At 40.3% G+C, this 19,713-nt stretch overlaps 1 protein-coding gene across 1 annotated transcript; it reads left to right on the top strand.

Annotated features, from left to right (window-relative positions):
- Positions 1–2,293: 2,293 nt before the first annotated feature.
- On the top strand, positions 2,294–18,551 carry zbtb17 (zinc finger and BTB domain containing 17). Its single transcript, XM_061736666.1, has 15 exons — positions 2,294–2,446; positions 7,466–7,718; positions 7,814–7,993; positions 8,636–8,944; positions 9,045–9,134; positions 9,396–9,640; positions 10,044–10,186; positions 10,279–10,579; positions 11,024–11,111; positions 12,009–12,125; positions 12,228–12,348; positions 13,387–13,517; positions 15,972–16,235; positions 16,357–16,446; positions 17,326–18,551. Exons 2-15 carry the CDS (start codon positions 7,514–7,516, stop codon positions 17,736–17,738), a joined length of 2,697 nt encoding a protein of 898 aa, XP_061592650.1. The 5' UTR covers positions 2,294–2,446; positions 7,466–7,513; the 3' UTR covers positions 17,739–18,551.
- Positions 18,552–19,713: the final 1,162 nt, after the last annotated feature.

Below are 19,713 nucleotides of genomic sequence, written 5' to 3'. Positions count from 1 at the left end.
CACGAATAATCAGTACACAACTTGTCCACTAATGCTGTTTCTAACATTGATCACTCATTTAAAAATGTAATGATGGTTATTCAGTAACAATAATTTATTGCATATTATTACTTGTGTTCATAAATCTTTATTAAACATGACAGTTCGGTGAAACACCAAACAGGTTGTACTCATTTGTGTGTTCACCTGGAGTGTACGGAGAAGGAAGATGAGCAGAAGCAACAGCACTCTTCTCTAATCTAACCTCCCTTCAACCTGAACACAGTCATTTATTTTATGTTAAAGTTCTTCTGAGCATTTATATTTCATTTCAGTTGAACATTTTGATGAAATCTTGGATTGTTATTCCAAGGACCGAGACGCCGCTGAGTGCCACAACGCAGCACCACACACACTTCACATCGCTTATGTTGTTGGAGCCTTTCCCAGTTGTTACAGCTCAGTTAAGGCTCATAAAAGTAGCTCAATATACGTGTTTTCTGACGGTTGGGCGGGGGCATCTGAATTAAATGTAATGATTGTTGAAAGGGAAACTGAACCAACGTGTGCAAACCTGTGACCAAAGCAGGAAAGCTAGACTCTGGTCCAGTGTGAGCAGGGCTGTCACACAAAAATTAATGAGTTAATGAAAAACGACGGCACAATGAAGGCCCCCTAACCACTTGTAACCTCAAATCTTTCACTCACTCTTTCAACTTGTAACACAAAACTTAATTCAAGTAATTAGCCATTAAAATGAAGGAAGTAATTTATAAAACTGAGAGTTGAAAGTCCCCAGGGGATGATTTGATGGACAGATTGTAATAAAAGCATTTCATGAGGAGTTACAGTATACGAATAGGTGACAAATGAACACTTTCATACATGAAAGCAGGGGTGGGGCAAAAATAAAATAAAAAAAAATAAAACCACAACTTCTCATATTTTAAAGCAACTTCACAAAAGAAGAAGAAACAAAAACAATTTAAATGCTGCTTATGAAAAGAACTGGCATATCATACCTTTATGCGTGTATCTCTCTCTTTCCCAATGTATAATTTATTAATTAACCTTTATTTAACCAGGAAAAGAAACTCTTTAAAAAGACTAAAATATTTTTTTCAAGTGCCAATACAGGCTGCACTTACAAATGCATGTGATAACAACTATATAAACATAAACTATGAGCACTACAAAAAACAATATAATCAAAGACAGATAATACATAGGTCTAGAATTATGTTTTATTTTAGACCTTTAATGGTTTCAACAGGCATTGTGGCCTGACTGTGATCAGTCATAACATCTACAGCCAGATGTGGATGCATGTGGGATATTTGAATTATGTTTGAAATCATGTAATTAGTTTAGAGCTGCTTCCAAAAGCAAGGAGTAGCATATTTAAATGCTGCTTTAATGTCAGAGGCAATTTAAGTATGATAAATAAAAAAATTCAACTGAGTAGCATATTTTGTCTTGTGTGCAGTCCACTGTTTGACCTTTGAAGGTAGCACACGTCATTCTTCTTTAACAATAAATCAGAATCAGAATCAGAATCAGAATCAGAAATACGTTTTTTGCCAAGTAGTTTAACACACACAAGGCATTTGTTGTGGTGATTGGTGCAATACAAAAGAGCAAATAATATTAAAGGTAAAAATTTACAAGTTGGTTCCAAAGTGCCGGAGTAATGAGTCTGTAGGAAAAAAAGTGTAAATGAGGCGATATATAAATATTCATCCTCTTCTCTATAGGAGATTATAATTAATATAGATGTTTCTTCTAAACCTAAAGCTCTGATTTATACTTCTAGAAGAAATATTGGGGATAAACTCGCACAAGCCACACAAAAATAGGTGCTGATGATGCTGAAGATTTCTTCCCGACTGCAGCTGGGCTCGTCAACAAGGCCCCAGACTCCCCTCTCCCCGTCTACCACAGACTGCCCCCCCACCCCACTCCACGTCACATTAAAGACCCCACTTCTGACCTTATGCGTCACATTACCGCACATCATACATCACCTCTGTACAGACCCATTACTCCGGCATTTTAAAACAAACATTTTGTAAATTTTTCCCTTTAATATTATTTTCTCTTTTGTATTGCATCAATCACCACAACAAATCCCTTGTGTGTGTTAAACTGCTTGGCAATAAAGTTCTTTCTGATTCTGATGCTGAATGTTTATTTTTACCACCATAATTAACATGGGTGTTTGGCGCCACCTTGTGGTCGTCGGCGGTACAGCACCAGCGCCACTCTGCGCATGCGCGGCTGAAACATCCGGCCGGACGGTCCCTATCAATCGATCAGAGAGAGGAAGATGGCGGAGGACGCAGGCCGGGGGAGGGATCGATCACCGAAAAACTCGATTGGGTTCCTTTTTCCCTAACTGATTCAGAAACTACACAACACAGCTCCACCCGCCGGTGAGAATACGGCGCGAAGAGGCTGCGACGAAGAGGTAAATCTGGAGTACGTTTTCGGTGGAAAATGTCGGCTTCTTGCTATAGAAAGAAGCAGCGACCCGGAGAACAACCATCGCTCCGCCATCTTGTTCCTCCATAGCCACGCGTGTAGGCACGCCTAATTGATCCCCGATAACCAAATCACGAGGATGGAGGGATTGTAATCGATGCGTTGCACCGTCAAACCATGGATGTATTATATTAACCCGCAGAACACGTGACTGGCGTGACGTCACTGCCATCACAGCGCACTAGTTTATCTGTATAGCACAATTCAACACAAGGTAATTCTAGTGCTTTACACCAACATTAAAAGCAGAAAGACACAATTAAACAGGGAAATAGAAATAATAATACAATACAATGAAATAAAAGCGAGCTGTCTGGTCAAATTATTGACGTTAAAGCACTGTTTCGATATGAAAAGTCCTTATTTACAATTCAAGGATCTATTTGACTGCTTGTTAAATCAAAGCAGTATGTTTCTCAGCAAGAATATGATAATTGTTTTATTGTAATAATAATAACCTCAATCATATGCTGTAACAATGCACCTTTCAATAACCATAGTTGCGTCCGAAATGCCATACTTCTACCCTAAAGCTTGAGTTATGGTTCTGCGTCAAAACAACGCCGTGCCTACGGAGTGTGCTACGCGTCGACGCAGACCACACGCCGTCACTGACGTGCACCTCCCGAAAATTGTAACTACGCATCCAGGCGACGCAGACCACACGCAGACGGAGAGGGCTGTGATTGGTTCGCTTGGTAGCAACGCATTTCCGGTTTCCGGTTTGAGGCAGTCGTGAACTTTCAGCGCTCTTTTCTTCGTGTATGTGTGATTTTTTTTTTTTTTTTGCACAATAGTTGTCCTTATTTCTTTGATTCACTGTGACTGGAAAAAGTCGGATAAACCATTCAGGAAAAGATCGCGGTCGCGACTGGCGGTCGCGGGGGGTTCTGCACCGCGACGAAATGGAGTGACGGAGAAGTCCGAAGGGTTCACGACGGCGTCACAAAACAGTATGTGAGATTTTTTAGTGCGTCCGAAACATTAGTACGTTCACAATAGTATGCACTATCCATACTGATGGATACTAGCTAAGCAGAAACTTCCCACAATGCAATGCAGCGGTGTTTGGTTGCTAAGTGCTGCGCAGATACGGATATGTCATACGTATAATATTAAGTATGATAAAATTATTATATAATATTAATATTATAATATTCGTATATAATAATATTATATAATGTCTATCTTGTTTCGGCAAGGATTAACTGGAAAGAGCGGAGCGGTGCTGCTGCTGTGACAGGAGTTGTTACCAACTCCCCCTCCCAACTGCAGGAAGTGCCGTGTGCGCTCTGAGTTGTACGTCCAAATTGGGGCTGAACGATTAATTGCATTTGCGATATCGCGATAAATGTATTAAATATATGAGCGCAGAGTCGGCGTGGCGAGGAGCTGCGTGCTGCAACGAGCCGGGCGCGCCCCGGCGGACAGTGGAGTCGCGCTGTGAAGACAGAATTATGGTTCCGCGTTAAATCGACGCAGAGCCTACGCCTTGGGGTACGGCGTAGGTTACGCGTGCCGTACGGTGCGCGTACCGCGCACCCTACGGCGTAGGCTCTGCGTTGGTGTAACGCGGAACCATAAATCAGCCTTAAACCACACCTGCAGCCCGTCAGCTCATCAGGAGAGGTTAAACAGCGGGGCTGCCAGTTGTTCATTGCTGGTTCGTTTTGTTAACTCTGTGAGCTTTGTTGATTTGTTTGTTAGTTTGCTGGTGGTTTTTTTCTCTCTGTGATTTTTTGAGTTATTTGTGAAGAAGTTCTGAGTTTCCTGTGAGGAAGGTTTTTTTTGTTCCCTGTGGGAGTTTTTCTGTGTTTTTCTATTAAACTACGCCTCGTTATGGCTAAAGTTTAACTCTGTTTGGTGTCATGTGATTGGGTTCAGAGAGAACGACCCATAACACTCGTGTGTACAGACGTGTGTAGACGTGTTAAAGAGGTAAAGCCACAGATTTGTTTTCTTTATTGTTGTAATCTGTGCTTTAAATAAATCTGACATTGTTTATTATGAAACAAACTGATTTATTGCCTGTGAAGTTGAAAAATACATGAGAACAGGATCTTGAAAAAATAATATTAAATCGCAATCGCAATATTGAGGAAAAAAATCGCAATTAGATTATTTTCAAAAATCGTTCAGTCCTAGTCCAAATTAATGCATACTATTGATATTTACTCAAAAGTGTGCCGAACTTAGGTATATTTTTTGAGTATATACTGTTTAGTATGGCATTTCGGACGCACCACATATCTACCTCGTACTGCTGCACCTTTCACTTTTTTAAAATTGTATATATGTTAATAAGAGCCATTTGTGTATTTACTGTACAGTGAGCGAAATAACCAGAGTCAAATTCCCTGTCTGGCGTGTTCAAAGTTGGCCAATAAACCTAATTCTGATTCTGATCTTGAAATAGTTGCTGAATTTATAATTAACTATATGAATATGCTCTATCTTAGTTTTAATGCTTATCATTAAAACTGTCCTGTTATTTTTGTGAGACTTTCCCCAAATCCTCTCCTGGTGTATTTGTTGGGATGATTCAGGATGGCTTTGTAGAAATAGAAACTTTCCCCACCGTTTTAGGTCATGAGAAATCCTCCACTCATTTGGAAGATTTCGGTTACAAGCTCAGGTTGTAGAAGTGTCACATCACCTCTGCTGTGACCCTTCTGAAGGGTCTGAGTGCAAATGTAATTGGATTATAGTGTTTCAGTTCTCATACATGATAACATTTTTCAAAAAGTTTGTTCTGTCTGGTCAAAATATTGACGTTATAGGATTGTTTCGATATGAAAAGTCTTTCTTCTGGTTTATTTACCGTCTATGAATTATTTACATTACAATTAAAGGATTTATTTGACTGCTTGTTAAATCAAAGCATTATATTTATCAGCAAGAATAGGATAATTGTTTACATCTTGAAATATTTGCTGCATTTATAATTACCTGCATAAACTGTATGAATATCTTCTATTTTAGGTTTAATGCTTATTATTCCCTGCATGAAAAACATCCAGAATCTGATGAAGTCCTGTTATTTTTGTGAGAATCTCCCCAAATCCTCTCCTGGTGTATTTGGTGGGATGATTCAGAAACATTTCCCACCGATTTAGGTCCTGAGAAATCCTCCACTCATCGTAACCTCCTCACAGACTCTCCCGGTGTCTCATTCACGGTGGTCGTTGGCTTTTTGGTCACCAGTTCAACCCAAGGTCCTTTTGATGGATTCCATGGAGGGTATCGTGCACTTTAATGCGTAGACATGCAAACGTCTGTCACCCCAGACCCGTGCCAGGACACACTTTTGTCCCAGGGGTCTGTGAACGGCTCTCTCTGCGTCATAGTTTGGTTACAAGCTCAGGTTTACAGGTGTCAGATCACCTCTGCTGTGACCCTTTGAAGGGTCTGATTGCAAATGTAGTTGACAGAGTTCAGTGTTTCAGTTCTCATACATGATCAAATTATTAAAAGTTTGTTATTTTTGCCTTGACATTGTACATGTTTGATGGGAACATAAATAGCTTCTATTCATGAGTAATAAGCACTGATACAGTGATAATGCGCTGAAGGGAAATTGAAACCCCGGCTGATGTAAATGCATCAGAGCGGAACAACGTTTACGTAACTGGAAGTGTTTATTAAAGAGCTCAGTAAATGACGGTGTAGAGAACACGGGTCGACCAAGGTGGGCTGACATGGCTGACTCCCCATTTATCATGTGGACGTGTTATTTTCACCCTGTAAAATGTGATGGTTTAACAATACCGAAGAATGCACACGTTTGTTTAACTTTATAAACAGTTTTTGGGTCTTCAAATGAATATTACGGTTAAAGATGTAGGGCCGCCCACAGTTGTGCCTGTCGATCAATCAGCTGTATATCGCAGGTGTTGGCAAGTGCTGATCATTAAAAGTGGTCAGTCCAAGCCCAATTAATCGTCCAGCCCATTAATCGTTGTATCTGTAATAAAGATCTAACCTGTATCATTTTCTGCGAAAGTAAGCAATCACGTGACACCAAGGATCTAAGTCATTTAGCAAGATGACCTTGAGTTTATAGTCAGTTTTGATTCCAGGAAAGATACTTAAACCCACCTTCTCTTTTTGGTCCCAGTTTAGGATGTGCTCTGACTAGGGCTGGGGATCGATTCAAATGTAAAAGAATCTATTCGATTCCGATTCTTAAGATTCAGAATCGATTATCAAGATTTGATTCGATTCGATTCCGATATTGATTTGGGTTAGTGTTATTAAAACAGTTTTTTGAGCTGTTGCATGAATTATATGACTGTAGTTATGCAAAATATTACTACTAGTATTATATTGAGATTCAACAGCAAGTATTGGCAGCTAATGATGCTGTAAGGACCAATCAGCTCCCAGAATGCTGATAGAACTGCTTTCAGAAACATCATGTGGGTCAGAATTATCAAACAGATCCAGGGCAGCAAAAAGAGACGGATGAAATCGGTTTTATTTTTCCCACATTCCGTTTTTATTTGTTCCATTTTCGGTCTATTTTGGTTTTTAATTTTTGAGCATTTGGTTTTTAGCATTTTTTGCAAATGTAACCCCAAGACAGTATATAAAGTAATGAAATATAGACAATTTATGCAATTATAACCTAACACTTTAATGTTTTCATACCTTTAAACATATTTAAACACAAAAACATGGCACCAGTTATTCTTGTGTCCAACAAAACATTCCTTTTTTGGGGATAAACAAAAAAATAACCAAAAGTTGTAATGTAATGATGAAAAAAAAAAGACATGAATAAATAAAAGAGAAAAAAAAATCGATCTTTAGACACATGAATCGATTTTTAGGAATTAATATGAGAATCGATTTAGAATTGGGAAATCGATTTTTTTCAACACAGGCCTTGCTCTGACAACAAATGGCCCTATTAAAAACGACTTCTGTTACTTTTGACCCGCAGAGCCTGTTCCCACTACCCTCCTGCGCCGTCCTCACGCCCTCCCAGACGATGGAGTTCCCGTGGCACAGTGGGGAGGTTCTGGAGCAGCTCAACCGGCAGCGCAAGCAGGGCCTGCTGTGCGACTGCACCTTTGTGGTGGACGGCGTGGACTTTAAGGCCCACAAGGCCGTGCTCGCCGCCTGCAGCGCTTACTTCCGCACGCTGTTCCTGGACCAGAAGGACGTGATGCATCTGGACATCAGTAACGCAGCAGGTGGGCTTCAGCAGGGCTTCACATGAGAGTGATGCACAGAACCGTCTGACTCGGCTTTCAAACCACATCTCTCTCCTTGCTGGTTTTCGTTGCAGGTTTGGGTCACGTTCTGGATTTTATGTACACCGCCAAGCTGGATCTAAGGCCTCAAAATGTAGACGACGTGCTTTCCGTCGCCCACTTCCTGCAAATGCAGGAAATTATAAACGCGTGTTCTGCATTCCAGTCGATGTCAAATCCAGCCCCGTCCATAGTGACCCTGGACCTGACCCTTGGTGAGTCGGCCTTCAGATCATTACTGGAGGTTCTGCAGCGGGTAACCCGCAGTGACGACTCAAGCTGAGTCCCAATATGAAAGAAAATTTGCCTTTTTCTTTACCACTATCGTTTAGTAATTTTTTCACATATAATTCTCAAATACATTCATATAATACTAGACAGGTTAATCATCTTCATCTTCCTTTTTATAAAACTAAACACGGCCAGTTTTCCCTCAGATATCGCGGTGTACAGATATGGAACTCCAAATCTCACATTATCAAAAGCTCTGCCTCTCTAGAGATTTTTAAAAGAAATTTATCATCTCATTTAATTCACATTTAAAAAATGTGTTCTTAGTTAGTTAGTTTTTTTTTTTTTTTTGTGTTGATGATCTGTAATTATGTAGTCAAACCTTCTTTGTTTTTTGTTTATAGTTTTCGTCTTGTTGTGTTTTTGTTTTTTTGTAATTACTGTTTTACTTCCTAAATTGAGGGGAGGTCCGCTGCATAAGCCTGTTGGCTTTTTGACCTCTCCTGTCACATTTACTTTACTATTTTGATTGCAAGTGTTACTTTTATTGTGTGCAAACTAATAAAATAAAATAAATAAATAAATAAAAATGCTAAGATATCTCTATTTTTTTTCCTCTTTAACAGAAGAAAAATTGGGAGATGGGGAGGAGAAGGAAGATATTGAGACTCACCTTTCGGAAGTTGCGGCAAAGGCAGAGGAGACTCCTCCCAGTATTCCCGCAGACGATCAAAATCCTGCAGAAAGTCAGGACGGTGTGAACCAAGACGACTCTGTCGAGACGCAGCAGACGGATGTGCAGCCCGCTCCCGGCAAGCGCGGACGACCCCCGAAAACGACTTTGCTTTCTGCTCAGAAGAAGGCGTCTCTGAAGAGGGAAGACGAAAGCGCAAAGCCGTTCCAGGACGACCCCTCGGATGCCGACTACACGCCCAGTAAGTTCAGGGTCTTTCGGACTGGTTCATGTTCGTGGGAAACAACATAATGGCAGAAGTGCAAAGCTCCTTATCGTGTCATTTCTGAATGTGTGAACAGAATCTGAGCCGAGGTCTGCGGGCAGCTCGCCGTACGTCAGCTCTCGAGGGAGAAGAATCAGGAAACCTCCTCACCGGAACTTCCCACCTGGTGAGCAGCACGAAACCGTAGCAGCTCGCGCTGCATCGCCTTTCTTTATCTTCTGTCTGAAAACTTGTCCTAAACCAGGAAAGTCGAGGACTTAAAAAGGTTTCACCAGGTAACTTTGAAAAAAAGGAAGGAGAAAAAAAGAAGCTATTTCATCCTTTGTTATATCAAGGACTTGGGAATATTTCTCTTTTTTGTGTTAGTTTTTTTAATACTACTGTTTCCAGTCAAGGCTCAAGACAATTTTTTTTTCTTTCTTTGTAGAAAATGATTCGGAAGATGAAGGTCCATCAAAGACAAAGGTGGAGAAGAACGTGGAGGACGTGTCTGAGGATCAGGAAACCGACCCTGGGGAGACGAGCGACATGGACGCCGACGAAGAGGGCCTGGATGAGGAAGACGAGGAGGCGGATGAAAATGACGAGAGCGATGAAAGACAAACTCAGTCGGGGTCTATGAGCAGCCGGTCCGAGTCGAAGCCTTACAGCTCAGTGACACACAAATGTGAGGTGAGAAGTGCCTGTCATCTGTCATCTGTCGTCCCATTTACATTTAATTTACAGCCGAAAAAACTGTTTTATTTTCTGTATTCCTTTTAAAACCTAGGTGAAAGATTTCCATGTTATTATTTACCATTTTACAGTTAAAAACGGACAGAAAAAGGGTGATTTCTTTCTTTTTTCTACTGAAAACAAGCTGTTTTCAACTCATTTGATCATCGTGATCAAAACTAATACAATGCCACATATTTCTACCTCTATCCCTGTTTTATGTTCCAAATAAATCTGTTAAAATAGGTAATAGTTTATTTTTATTTGTGCCAGTAGTGCTCAGGGACACAGGGATTTCAGTGCGAAAGTGCTTTTCTCTGATTTTCAGCTCAAATTTGATTTCTCATTTCTCTCTTCGTAGGACTGTGGGAAGAAATTCACCCACACAGGTAATTTCAAGAGACACATGCGCATCCACACTGGAGAGAAGCCGTTCAGCTGCCGGGACTGCAACAAGGCCTTCTCTGATCCTGCAGCCTGCAAAGCTCACGAGAAAACACACAGGTGAAGCAGAATGTCTGGGTTAGTTTAGCTCGCGGCCGTCCGTGGAGCTCCGTCACTCCTGTTTCCTAAATCCGGTCGTTTGTGGTTCCCAGTCCGCTGAAGCCGTACAGCTGCTCCACGTGTGGGAAGAGCTACCGCCAGATCAGCCTGCTCAACCTGCACCGCAAACGGCACACGGGCGAGGCGCGCTACAGCTGCGAGGTGTGCGGGAAGCTCTTCACCACGTCGGGGAACCTGAAGCGCCACCAGCTGGTGCACAGCGGCGAGAAGCCGTACCACTGCGACTTCTGCGAGAAGGCCTTCTCCGACCCCACGGCCAAGATGCGCCACCTGGAGACACACGACACGGACAAGGGCAACAAGTGTCCGCACTGCGACAAGCGCTTCAATCAGGTGACGTCTTTAAACTCACATTCAAAAAGACTTTATTCGTCCTCAGGGGGGGATTTAAAGGCACGTTGTAGCTGCTTGACATGATAACAAGACCTTAAAATGGGATAAATATAAAATGAATAAATCAAAATAAAAAGACATTAAAGCAGCACAATGTAACTTTCAGCTTTTGTTGAGTTTGGCGGCTCCTTTGGACAAAAGCGGTAGTGCTTTACCAGTAGTGTGGAAGGGTTCCTACCATGCTCCTCAAAGTTACATAGTGCCAGTGAAGGCGATACAGACCCCTCAGACCATGACAGAGGTGTCATTAAACCTGTTGTAAGTTGATGTACCATCACAATGACTATATTAAGGTGGAAAAGTTACATTGTGCTGCTTTAAGAAAAGTGTATTAAAAAAAGTGATATTTTGCTGAAAATACTTCTTGTTTTTGCTCTTAACCAGGTGGGAAATCTGAAGGCACACTTAAAAATCCACATTGCAGACGGGCCCCTCAAGTGCAAAGAATGTGGCAAACAATTTACCACTTCAGGTAAAAGTCTTTTATTTGCACTGAAGATGCTCGTAAGAGAAGTTCGCAAATATGAATATACATTTCCAGGTTTTTAACCACTTCATTTTTAAACATCGTACCTATCAGGAGCTTGTGGATCCATCAGAGTAAAGGAAACATCACATGACAGAAGAAATAAGCTCCTGGCTTTTACGTTTCACATCAGGACATGCTGATTCTTCTTCTTCTTCTTGAGTGTTGGTTGGGTGTTTTTCTACCACATTCACCTGGCAATGAATCTTCACACGAATTCTTTGTTTTCAGTAACCAACAAACACATTTATGTGTAAAATATTGTGCATTATTTATTTACATTTCCTCGTGTGGCCTTAAAAGAGCACTCCAGACTAGAAACAATCCCAAGTCTAATGTTAGATGGTTGGGAGTGTAAACTTTCATCAGGAGTCATACGTGTTTGCAGAGAACAGCCACAGCAAGGCAGCAGGGCTGATTTAAAATAAATTACTATTATTACCCTCTGATAAGACTGAAAAATGTAATTAGAGCCTCTAGAGTCAAACCAAGTTAATTTATATCTTTGTATGTCTACAAAAAGGGTAAAACGATGCCATTCTCTCTTGAAACTGCTTTGATTTATGTCGTTTTGGTTCCTAAAGAAAGTTAACTCTCGTTACCATTTAATAATAGACTCATGCTTCAGGCTCATGTGTAGATGTTCTGTTAGCCGGTCAACAGGTGGGTCGGCATAAACTGTGTTGTCCAATTTAGTTGGTTTTATTTTACCAGAGCACGTCACCCAAGCATGATTAAAGCTGTCTTTAGTTAGTATGTTGTTATAAAGAAGACATTGAGATGGTTGTTTCTTCACTTTGAGTCGTTTTGATTAACCTTTGTGTGATGGTGTCTCCTTCTTAGGGAATCTTAAGAGACATCTGCGAGTTCACAGTGGGGAGAAACCGTATGTCTGTGCACACTGCCAGAGGGCTTTCAGCGACCCCGGAGCTCTGCAGCGGCACGAGCGCATCCACACAGGTACTCCCATCACATTCAGCTTCTCTACTGAGCTCCCAGTCTGCAACGGCAGACCAATGTTATCTAGTGCAGTGTGGTGAGGCGGCGACTCGTGTGTTGCAGGAGAGAAGCCCTGCGTCTGTCCCATCTGCGGCAAGGCTTTCACCCAGGCCAGCTCGCTCATCGCTCACGTCCGGCAGCACACTGGAGAAAAGCCCTACGTCTGCGACCGCTGTGGCAAAAGGTCAGTGTGGCAAGACAGAGCACACACACCAGTACTGCAATGACTGCGTTTACATGCAGTCAATAACCCGAATTTGCACGGCCATGTAAACACCAATAACCCCTTTGAATAACCCGAATTTGCTCATATTCCGGTTTTTAAAAACCTGAATATGACCCCTAGGTTACTCCTTTTAAAACCCGAATATTCGGTCATGTAAACGCCTAACAGAATATCCCCATCAAACGGAACATGAATTTGTTTTCTGCGCATGCTCTGTTTGCAAGGAATCCTGGTCTTTTGAGTCCAGGAAGTTCTTATAAACACGGAGAAACGCAAGACCACGCCACACTTTTGGAGTGAGGAGGAGACTAATCACTTCATAAATGTAATGAAAGATATGAACATTTTGGCATTTGTAGACTGTAGAAAGCACGGGGATAGCGAAATTTACAAGAAGGTGAGCGAAAAGTTGCACAAAGCAGTATTTGTTTTGAATTTGGATACAGGAAGAAGAAGCGGAAATGACGCTAATTGCGTCATCACGTTCTCCGCGCGTCGCTGGTTTGATCCAGATATCCCAAATGATTAATTACCATGTAAACGAATATTCCGAATGTTTCAGTAACCGGAATATTAGCAATAACCCGAATTTTGACTGCATGTAAACGTAGTCAATGATGCATCATAACCATCATGGTGATCACATGTTTGTGAATGGGTTGATATCGAAGCTCGCTGACAATGTTGATGGGGATCTGAGCCTCAGCATACCCAAATAGGACATGAAGAAGTTTTCTAAAATGTTACATAAATTATTAAACTAATCAGAGTTTGATAATGAAGTTGAAGTTTCAAGATCCAGCCATCAGGTACCAGTCATCTGAGTTTGGGTTGTGGGGTCAGATGCTCTGGCCTTCTCCTCCCCAGTCACTTCCTGTAGTGACTAGAAGAAGTGACTGGGGTCTAGTCCATCTTGGGGAACATCGAGGTATCTCCAAGCCCTGGTCTGTTCTGTCCTCTCACCTTTTTTGATCAGCTGTTTTTCTCTGTGGACAGATTTGTGCAGTCCAGTCAACTGGCCAATCACATCCGCCATCACGACAATGTCCGCCCACACAAGTGTCAAATGTGCAACAAAGCATTCGTCAATGTGGGAGACCTGTCGAAGCATATCATCATTCACACAGGTAAGCAGGGCTGCACAACAAATCGTTAAAAATAATTCACACTTGCATCTAATCTCCTTTCTAACAACGATTCTCCTGCATTTCATTTGACAAGCCGCATCACAAAGAAACCGCTCTATTTTCCTAAGTTTCCTCTGAGTTTCTTGAACGCTTCTCAACTGCATTGTCGTTGCCCTCTCTCTCAAACGATAACATGGCACCTTTATGTCGCATTATAGGTGGAGCAAGCTGGCCAGAACAGCAGCGGTGTTGCCAACTTAGCAACTTTAGCGCTATATTTCGCAAGTTTTTTGACCTCTTTAGTGACAAATGTAGCCACATTTTCAGGTCTTATTGGTAGATGTTAATCTGAAAACAAAGAAAAAAAATAAGCTCCCCACCGAGATGCAGCTTATTTCTGACCTCGGCATTCTTAAATCTAGGCTAAAAACCCACCTATTTAAGATGGCTTTTAACACCCAGTAGTGTTATGACACTTCTATCTTATTAGATTTTGCTGTATTTTATTGTTTTTATCGTTTTATTGTTTTTGATTGTTATTTATCCTCCTTTTTATCCATTACTTGTTGAAAGCACTTTGGCACACCGAAAGGCTGTTGTTAAGTGCTATATAAATAAAGTACATTACGCTACATTCCCCACACCTAAGCGCTCTCGAGACGGCCTTTTGCTCGAGCAGCAGCCGCTCCAAGCCCAGTCAGCGCTGGAGATGTTCACCACTCGCTCTCCTGCGGATTAATTGCATGTGCGGGACACCGCCGCTGGCCGATCCTTTACTGGCCATGTTTTTGGTCTATGACCCTGGCCCAACACCGTTGGAGAATAATGAATTATTTATTTGTTTAAAAGTCAGTCTCACTGAGACACGGTACCTCATTTTCAAGAGAGATCTGTTTTTCATTACAATCAATAGATAATAAAAAATTGTTAAGAAATGTGCAATTAAGTTCCGTAATATCAAGAGTTACACAGACATCATCACTGATACTAAATACAGGCAGGAATTCATTCAGAACAGGCTATAATAAATGTATAATCCTCATCAATGAACTTGTGTTAATTATTCAATGACGGTCCTCCGGTATGTGACCAGGATAAAGGATTTGCATTGGTTTTGTGACACTATTAGTGAAAGATTACAACAAATGTTTCAATTTGTGAAATAAAATCGTCCCGGAGAATCGCGATATCAATTCTAAGAAAAATATTGTGATTCTTATTTCTTCAGAATCATGCAGCCACAACAGTTAGGAAACTTTTGTGTCACATAATTATGAATCTTTTAGGAAACGTAAACATCAACCTTTAGTAGGGGTGTAACGATACACTAATCTCATGATACGGTACGATACACGATATTGAGGTCACGATAACGATACGATATTATAGCAGTATTTTTTTAACAACCTTGCATGAGGAACATATGACTGGAATGGTCTTTTATTTGAAAGACACAAAATACAAAACAATACTGTGCGTTTGCCCTATTGGTACAGTTTGTAATGCTTTATAACTGTTTAAGTTTTAAAGAGAAAGCCAGGCCAACCATTTTCCACAAACTGAACTAAAAGTAAATGTCAGGTTTGCATTATGCATCTTCAGTTTCAGACAAGTACAAATATTTTGACACAAACTGAATAGTTTCTCTCATGTATGATTTGACTTTTTTCTTTTCCAGAAATTTAACAACTAAAATTAAATAAATAAATAAAAGTAAATAAATACATACAATTTTACATCATAAAAAAGATTGATTCATGCTCACCTTATAAGTGTAAGAGGAGATTTATTTTTGTTAAGAAGGTTATTTTGGTTATTCAGGGTTGATTATTTTATAAATATATTCTTTATGTTCTGATGTAAATCAGAGACTATAATGCCTTTAGTCAGTTTATCTGTAGTGATTAGTCTGTTTTAGATTGGGCGGAGTGATACGCCACAGTACGGCACTAGGTGCTGTGTTGATGTTCTAAAATCCTACACTGTTGAGGGACATTAAAGTACACTGGAACTCAGCAGAAGTTTCCCTGTGTTTATCCTACTCACGACCCGAAAAAGGTTTAATTTAATAAGGTAAGGCTTAACTCTACCAGCCTTACATAAGTAAAAGTTCAGAGCTCAAAACCCTGCAAGAGTCCCGTGATCGAGACCAAAACGGTACTAGTTTCTTCTGAGCGGAGTAAGATTTTGGTCCGCGGGTCGAAACGCGGTACTAGTCAACACAATATATTAATATTAATAACCCAATATTGCGATACAGTTTGTCACCTACACGACACGTATTGTGACGTTTTTGTATCGCGAAATTTCGTGGCACAATATATTGTTACACCCCTAACCTTTAGTAAATAAGTAGTGAAGCCTCTTTTAGCACCACGTTAACATCTATCGGAGCCAACAACTTTCCCTCCTATAGTCCAAGTTAGATAACTTTGCTCCGTCTTGTTGTTTCAGGGGAGAAACCTTTCCTGTGTGACAAATGCGGTCGAGGGTTCAACCGCGTGGACAACTTGCGCTCGCACGTCAAGACTGTCCATCAAGGCAAAGCTGGTATGAAGCGGCTGGTGGTGGCAGGAGGAACTATGGACGACATGGATGAGGATTGTGCGGGGGCGTCCACCTCTGACAGCGAGATAAAGATCGTCACCGTCACCACTGAGGACATCGTCACCTTAGCAACGGAAGCCCTAGCAGCCAGTGCTGTGGCTCAGCTGACAGGTCAGAGAGTTGTTATGTGGAGAGATTTCACTACTTAGGAGAAGATTGTTATCAATGAAACGGACAGTTTTTTTGCCGTCAAGATCTCAAACACTGAGGAGTGTTATGTTTTGGTTAACAGTCGTTCCTGTGGCTACTTCAGTGTCGGCGGATGAAACGGAGGCTTTGAAAGCTGAAATCAACAAAGCGGTAGAGAAAGTCCAAGAAGCAGGTGAGATTTGTGCTGTTAATTGACCCAAACCATCGGAATATTGAAGAATAACAAACCTGTATGAATAAAATATGTGGAAAATGTGTTAGGAAACCGCAAGACGGTGCCGTGTATTGGTCTGGATAAGGGGTCGGCAACCCACGGCTCCAGAGCCGCATGCGGCTCTTTAGCGCCACCCTAATGGCTCCTGGAGCTTTTTCAAAAATGTTTGACCTTTTTTTCCTTTTTTCTTCTTTTTTTCTTTTTTCCTTTTTTTCTCTTTTTTTCTTTTTTTTTTTTTTTTTTTTCCTTTTTTTCTTCTTTTTCTTCTTTTTTCCTTCTATTTTTTTCTTTCTTGTTTTTTTTTCTTTTTTTTTCCTTTTTTTCTTCTTTTTTTCTCTTCTTTTTTTTTTCTTCTTTTTTCCTTTTTTTCTCTTCTACCCTTTCCTTTTTAATCTCGACATTTCGACTTTTTTTCTAAATTTTGACTTTCTCGACAGTTCGACTTTTTTCTCGACATTTCGACTTTTTTCTCGAAGTACATGCAGCATGTGTTGCCTTCATTCTAAGGCTTATACAAGATTTTTCATTTTTTGCAGCTCCAGACATATTTGTTTTTTGTGTTTTTGGTCCAATATGGCTCTTTCAACATTTTGGGTTGCCGACCCCTGATCTGGATAAGAAGAATTAATAAATAGATAAAAAATGTAAGAACTCTTCAGGGCTTGGGTTGATGTGATTTTGAAGCGTGCAGAAAATGTCATAATAATTGATAAAGCAGCTGGAGGGCAACATGGTTAAGGGAGGAGTTCCTTGTCATTTTTCCTTTTATGTGATTCAAATGTCTAAAAAATAAATCAAATAAAGTGAGTTTTCAGCTTTCCTCTTTCCTCTCCACAGACCCCAACACCCAGATCTTGTACGCGTGCGATTCGTGTGGCGATAAATTCCTGGACGCCAGCTCCCTGGCTCAGCACGTCCGCATCCACACAGCTCAAGCCTTGGTCATGTTCCAGGCCGACTCCGACTTCTACCAGTACACGACGGCCACCACGGCTGAGGGGGTCGCCGCCGCGGCGTGGCAGCCGGCGCCGGGCCAGGTCATCCAGGAAGGAGAGATAATCTTCCGCACAGAGGAGGGAGAGAAAAAACAGGAAGTTGAGATTGATGGACAAGAACTGAAAGGGTCAGAGGAGGTGATACTTGTGGACAATGAGGTGGAGGAAAAACAGATGGAGACTCAGACCGAGCACCAAACCGATGAGAGAGATGTAGAGTTAAAACAGGACATGGAGTGTGAAAGTGAGGCATAGATGTGTGGATTTGTGGATGAATGAAACTTTGATTGTGACAGAAATCTTATTTATGCAGGATGAAGAAATAAAATAAATTGTGCTCATGAGACCTCAGCTTAACCACACCATCATGTATAAATAAACTAAACTGGATTCATAACAGACACTTTTTAAAATGATGTTATTCTCCTGATGTGTTACCCTTAAATGTTTGTGCCCATGTAACTGCAGCACACTGATCCATCGATGTGGTAAAAATGTTGCTTAAAAACACTTCCAGATTATTATACAAATGTGTATAGTTTATTTTTTAGACCAAAATGTAAAACTGCTTTGTTCTTTTATAATATAATATAGGTAAAGACTCCTATTTTTCAATTTCTTTGAAGTGTATAGTATTTCCCTATTCAACCTGAATATTTTATGGAAATTGGTTGTTGATATTTTCATGCGTTTTGACATTGACACAAAGGGGTACTAAAGATTTAGATTTGTGTGGGTTTTTTCCCCTTGCAAAAACTACATAACCTGTGCTTGTATAGTGTTTGTAAATATGCTGTATGTCCTCTAGAAAAGTCTGAATTCTGCTTTTTTTCTTTTTCCTTTTTTATTTTGAGGGGATGATATGATGTTTAATATGGAAGTAGAATTCACGGATGTAATATTTAAAAAGTATTTGGTTAGTATAGAGAATTTTTACTTACATTAAACATCAGTCAGATATTGGCTTCTTTAGTTGACATTATCACCTGCGAAAAGCTGCACTGAATATCTGTAACTTAGACTCAAAGTCTCCATCAGCTTATTAAAGATTCATTGCAGTCTAATAAACTTTGTGTTGCACTTTTATTTACTGATTCAGATTCAGATTACTTTATTAATCCCTTTGGGAGGTTCCCTAGGGGAAATTGACATCTCCATCTCACACACATAGCACTGTAATTTAGAAATGAGAGATAATCTTCCACAGAGGTGGGAGAGAAAAAACAGGAAGTGGAGATTGATGGACAAGAACTGAAAGGGTCAGAGGAGGTGGTTCTTGTGGACAATGAGGTGGAAGAAAAACAGATGAGAGAGGTGTAGAGTAAAAACAGGAGATGAAGTGTGAAAGAGGCATAGATGTGTGGATTTACGGTTGAATGAAACATTGATTGTGACAGAAATCTAATTTATGCAGGAGGAAGAAATAAAAGAAATGAATTGTGCTCATGAGACCTCAGCTTAACACAACATCATGTATAAAGAAAAACCTGAACTGGATTCACAAGACACTTTTAAAAATGATTTTATTCACATGATGTGTTACTCTTAAATGTATGTGGCCTTGTAACTGTAGCACACTGATCCATCGATGTGGTAAAAATGTTGCTTAAAAAAACTTCCAGATGGTTATACAAATGTGTACTGTATAGTTTATTTTTTAGACCAAAATTTACTGGTATAAAAAACTGGCATAAATATTCAACAATAATAACAACATGCATCATGTATGCAAATTAAGGCATGACATGCAGGAAATAGAAATTATTAATAACTTCAACATGGAAAATGCATTGCTGTCAAGTAACAAAGTACAAATACTTCGTTACCTTACTTAAGTTAAGTAGACATTTTGGTTGTCTATACTTCACTGGAGTAATTATTTTTCAGACGACTTCTTACTTTTACTCCTTACATTTTCACACAATTATCTGTACTTTTTACTCCTTACATTTTAAAAACAGCCTTGTTACTCTATTTCATTTCGGCCTTTAAATAAAAACTACCCAGTTAAATTGCTCCATCCGGATAGAGTGAATTTGGTTGTGGTTGTTTCAGATGTTCTTGTCCAGTTTTGTTCTTACATCCGTTCCCTCAGATTCCTGCAACTAAACTTGGATGTACATTCCAATAAAGGTTAGGATAAATGATAACATGCCTCTGAAGTTTGACTTTTTGCACCATTACAATACTTATAGGCAACTAGTCATCATATCTCCTGCTCTCTGAAACA

This window comes from Cololabis saira, chromosome 12 (assembly GCF_033807715.1).
Source record: "Cololabis saira isolate AMF1-May2022 chromosome 12, fColSai1.1, whole genome shotgun sequence".
NCBI classification, from domain to species: domain Eukaryota; kingdom Metazoa; phylum Chordata; class Actinopteri; order Beloniformes; family Belonidae; genus Cololabis; species Cololabis saira.
Note: the sequence above shows the minus strand (reverse complement) of the source record. Positions and strands in the feature narration are given on the sequence as shown.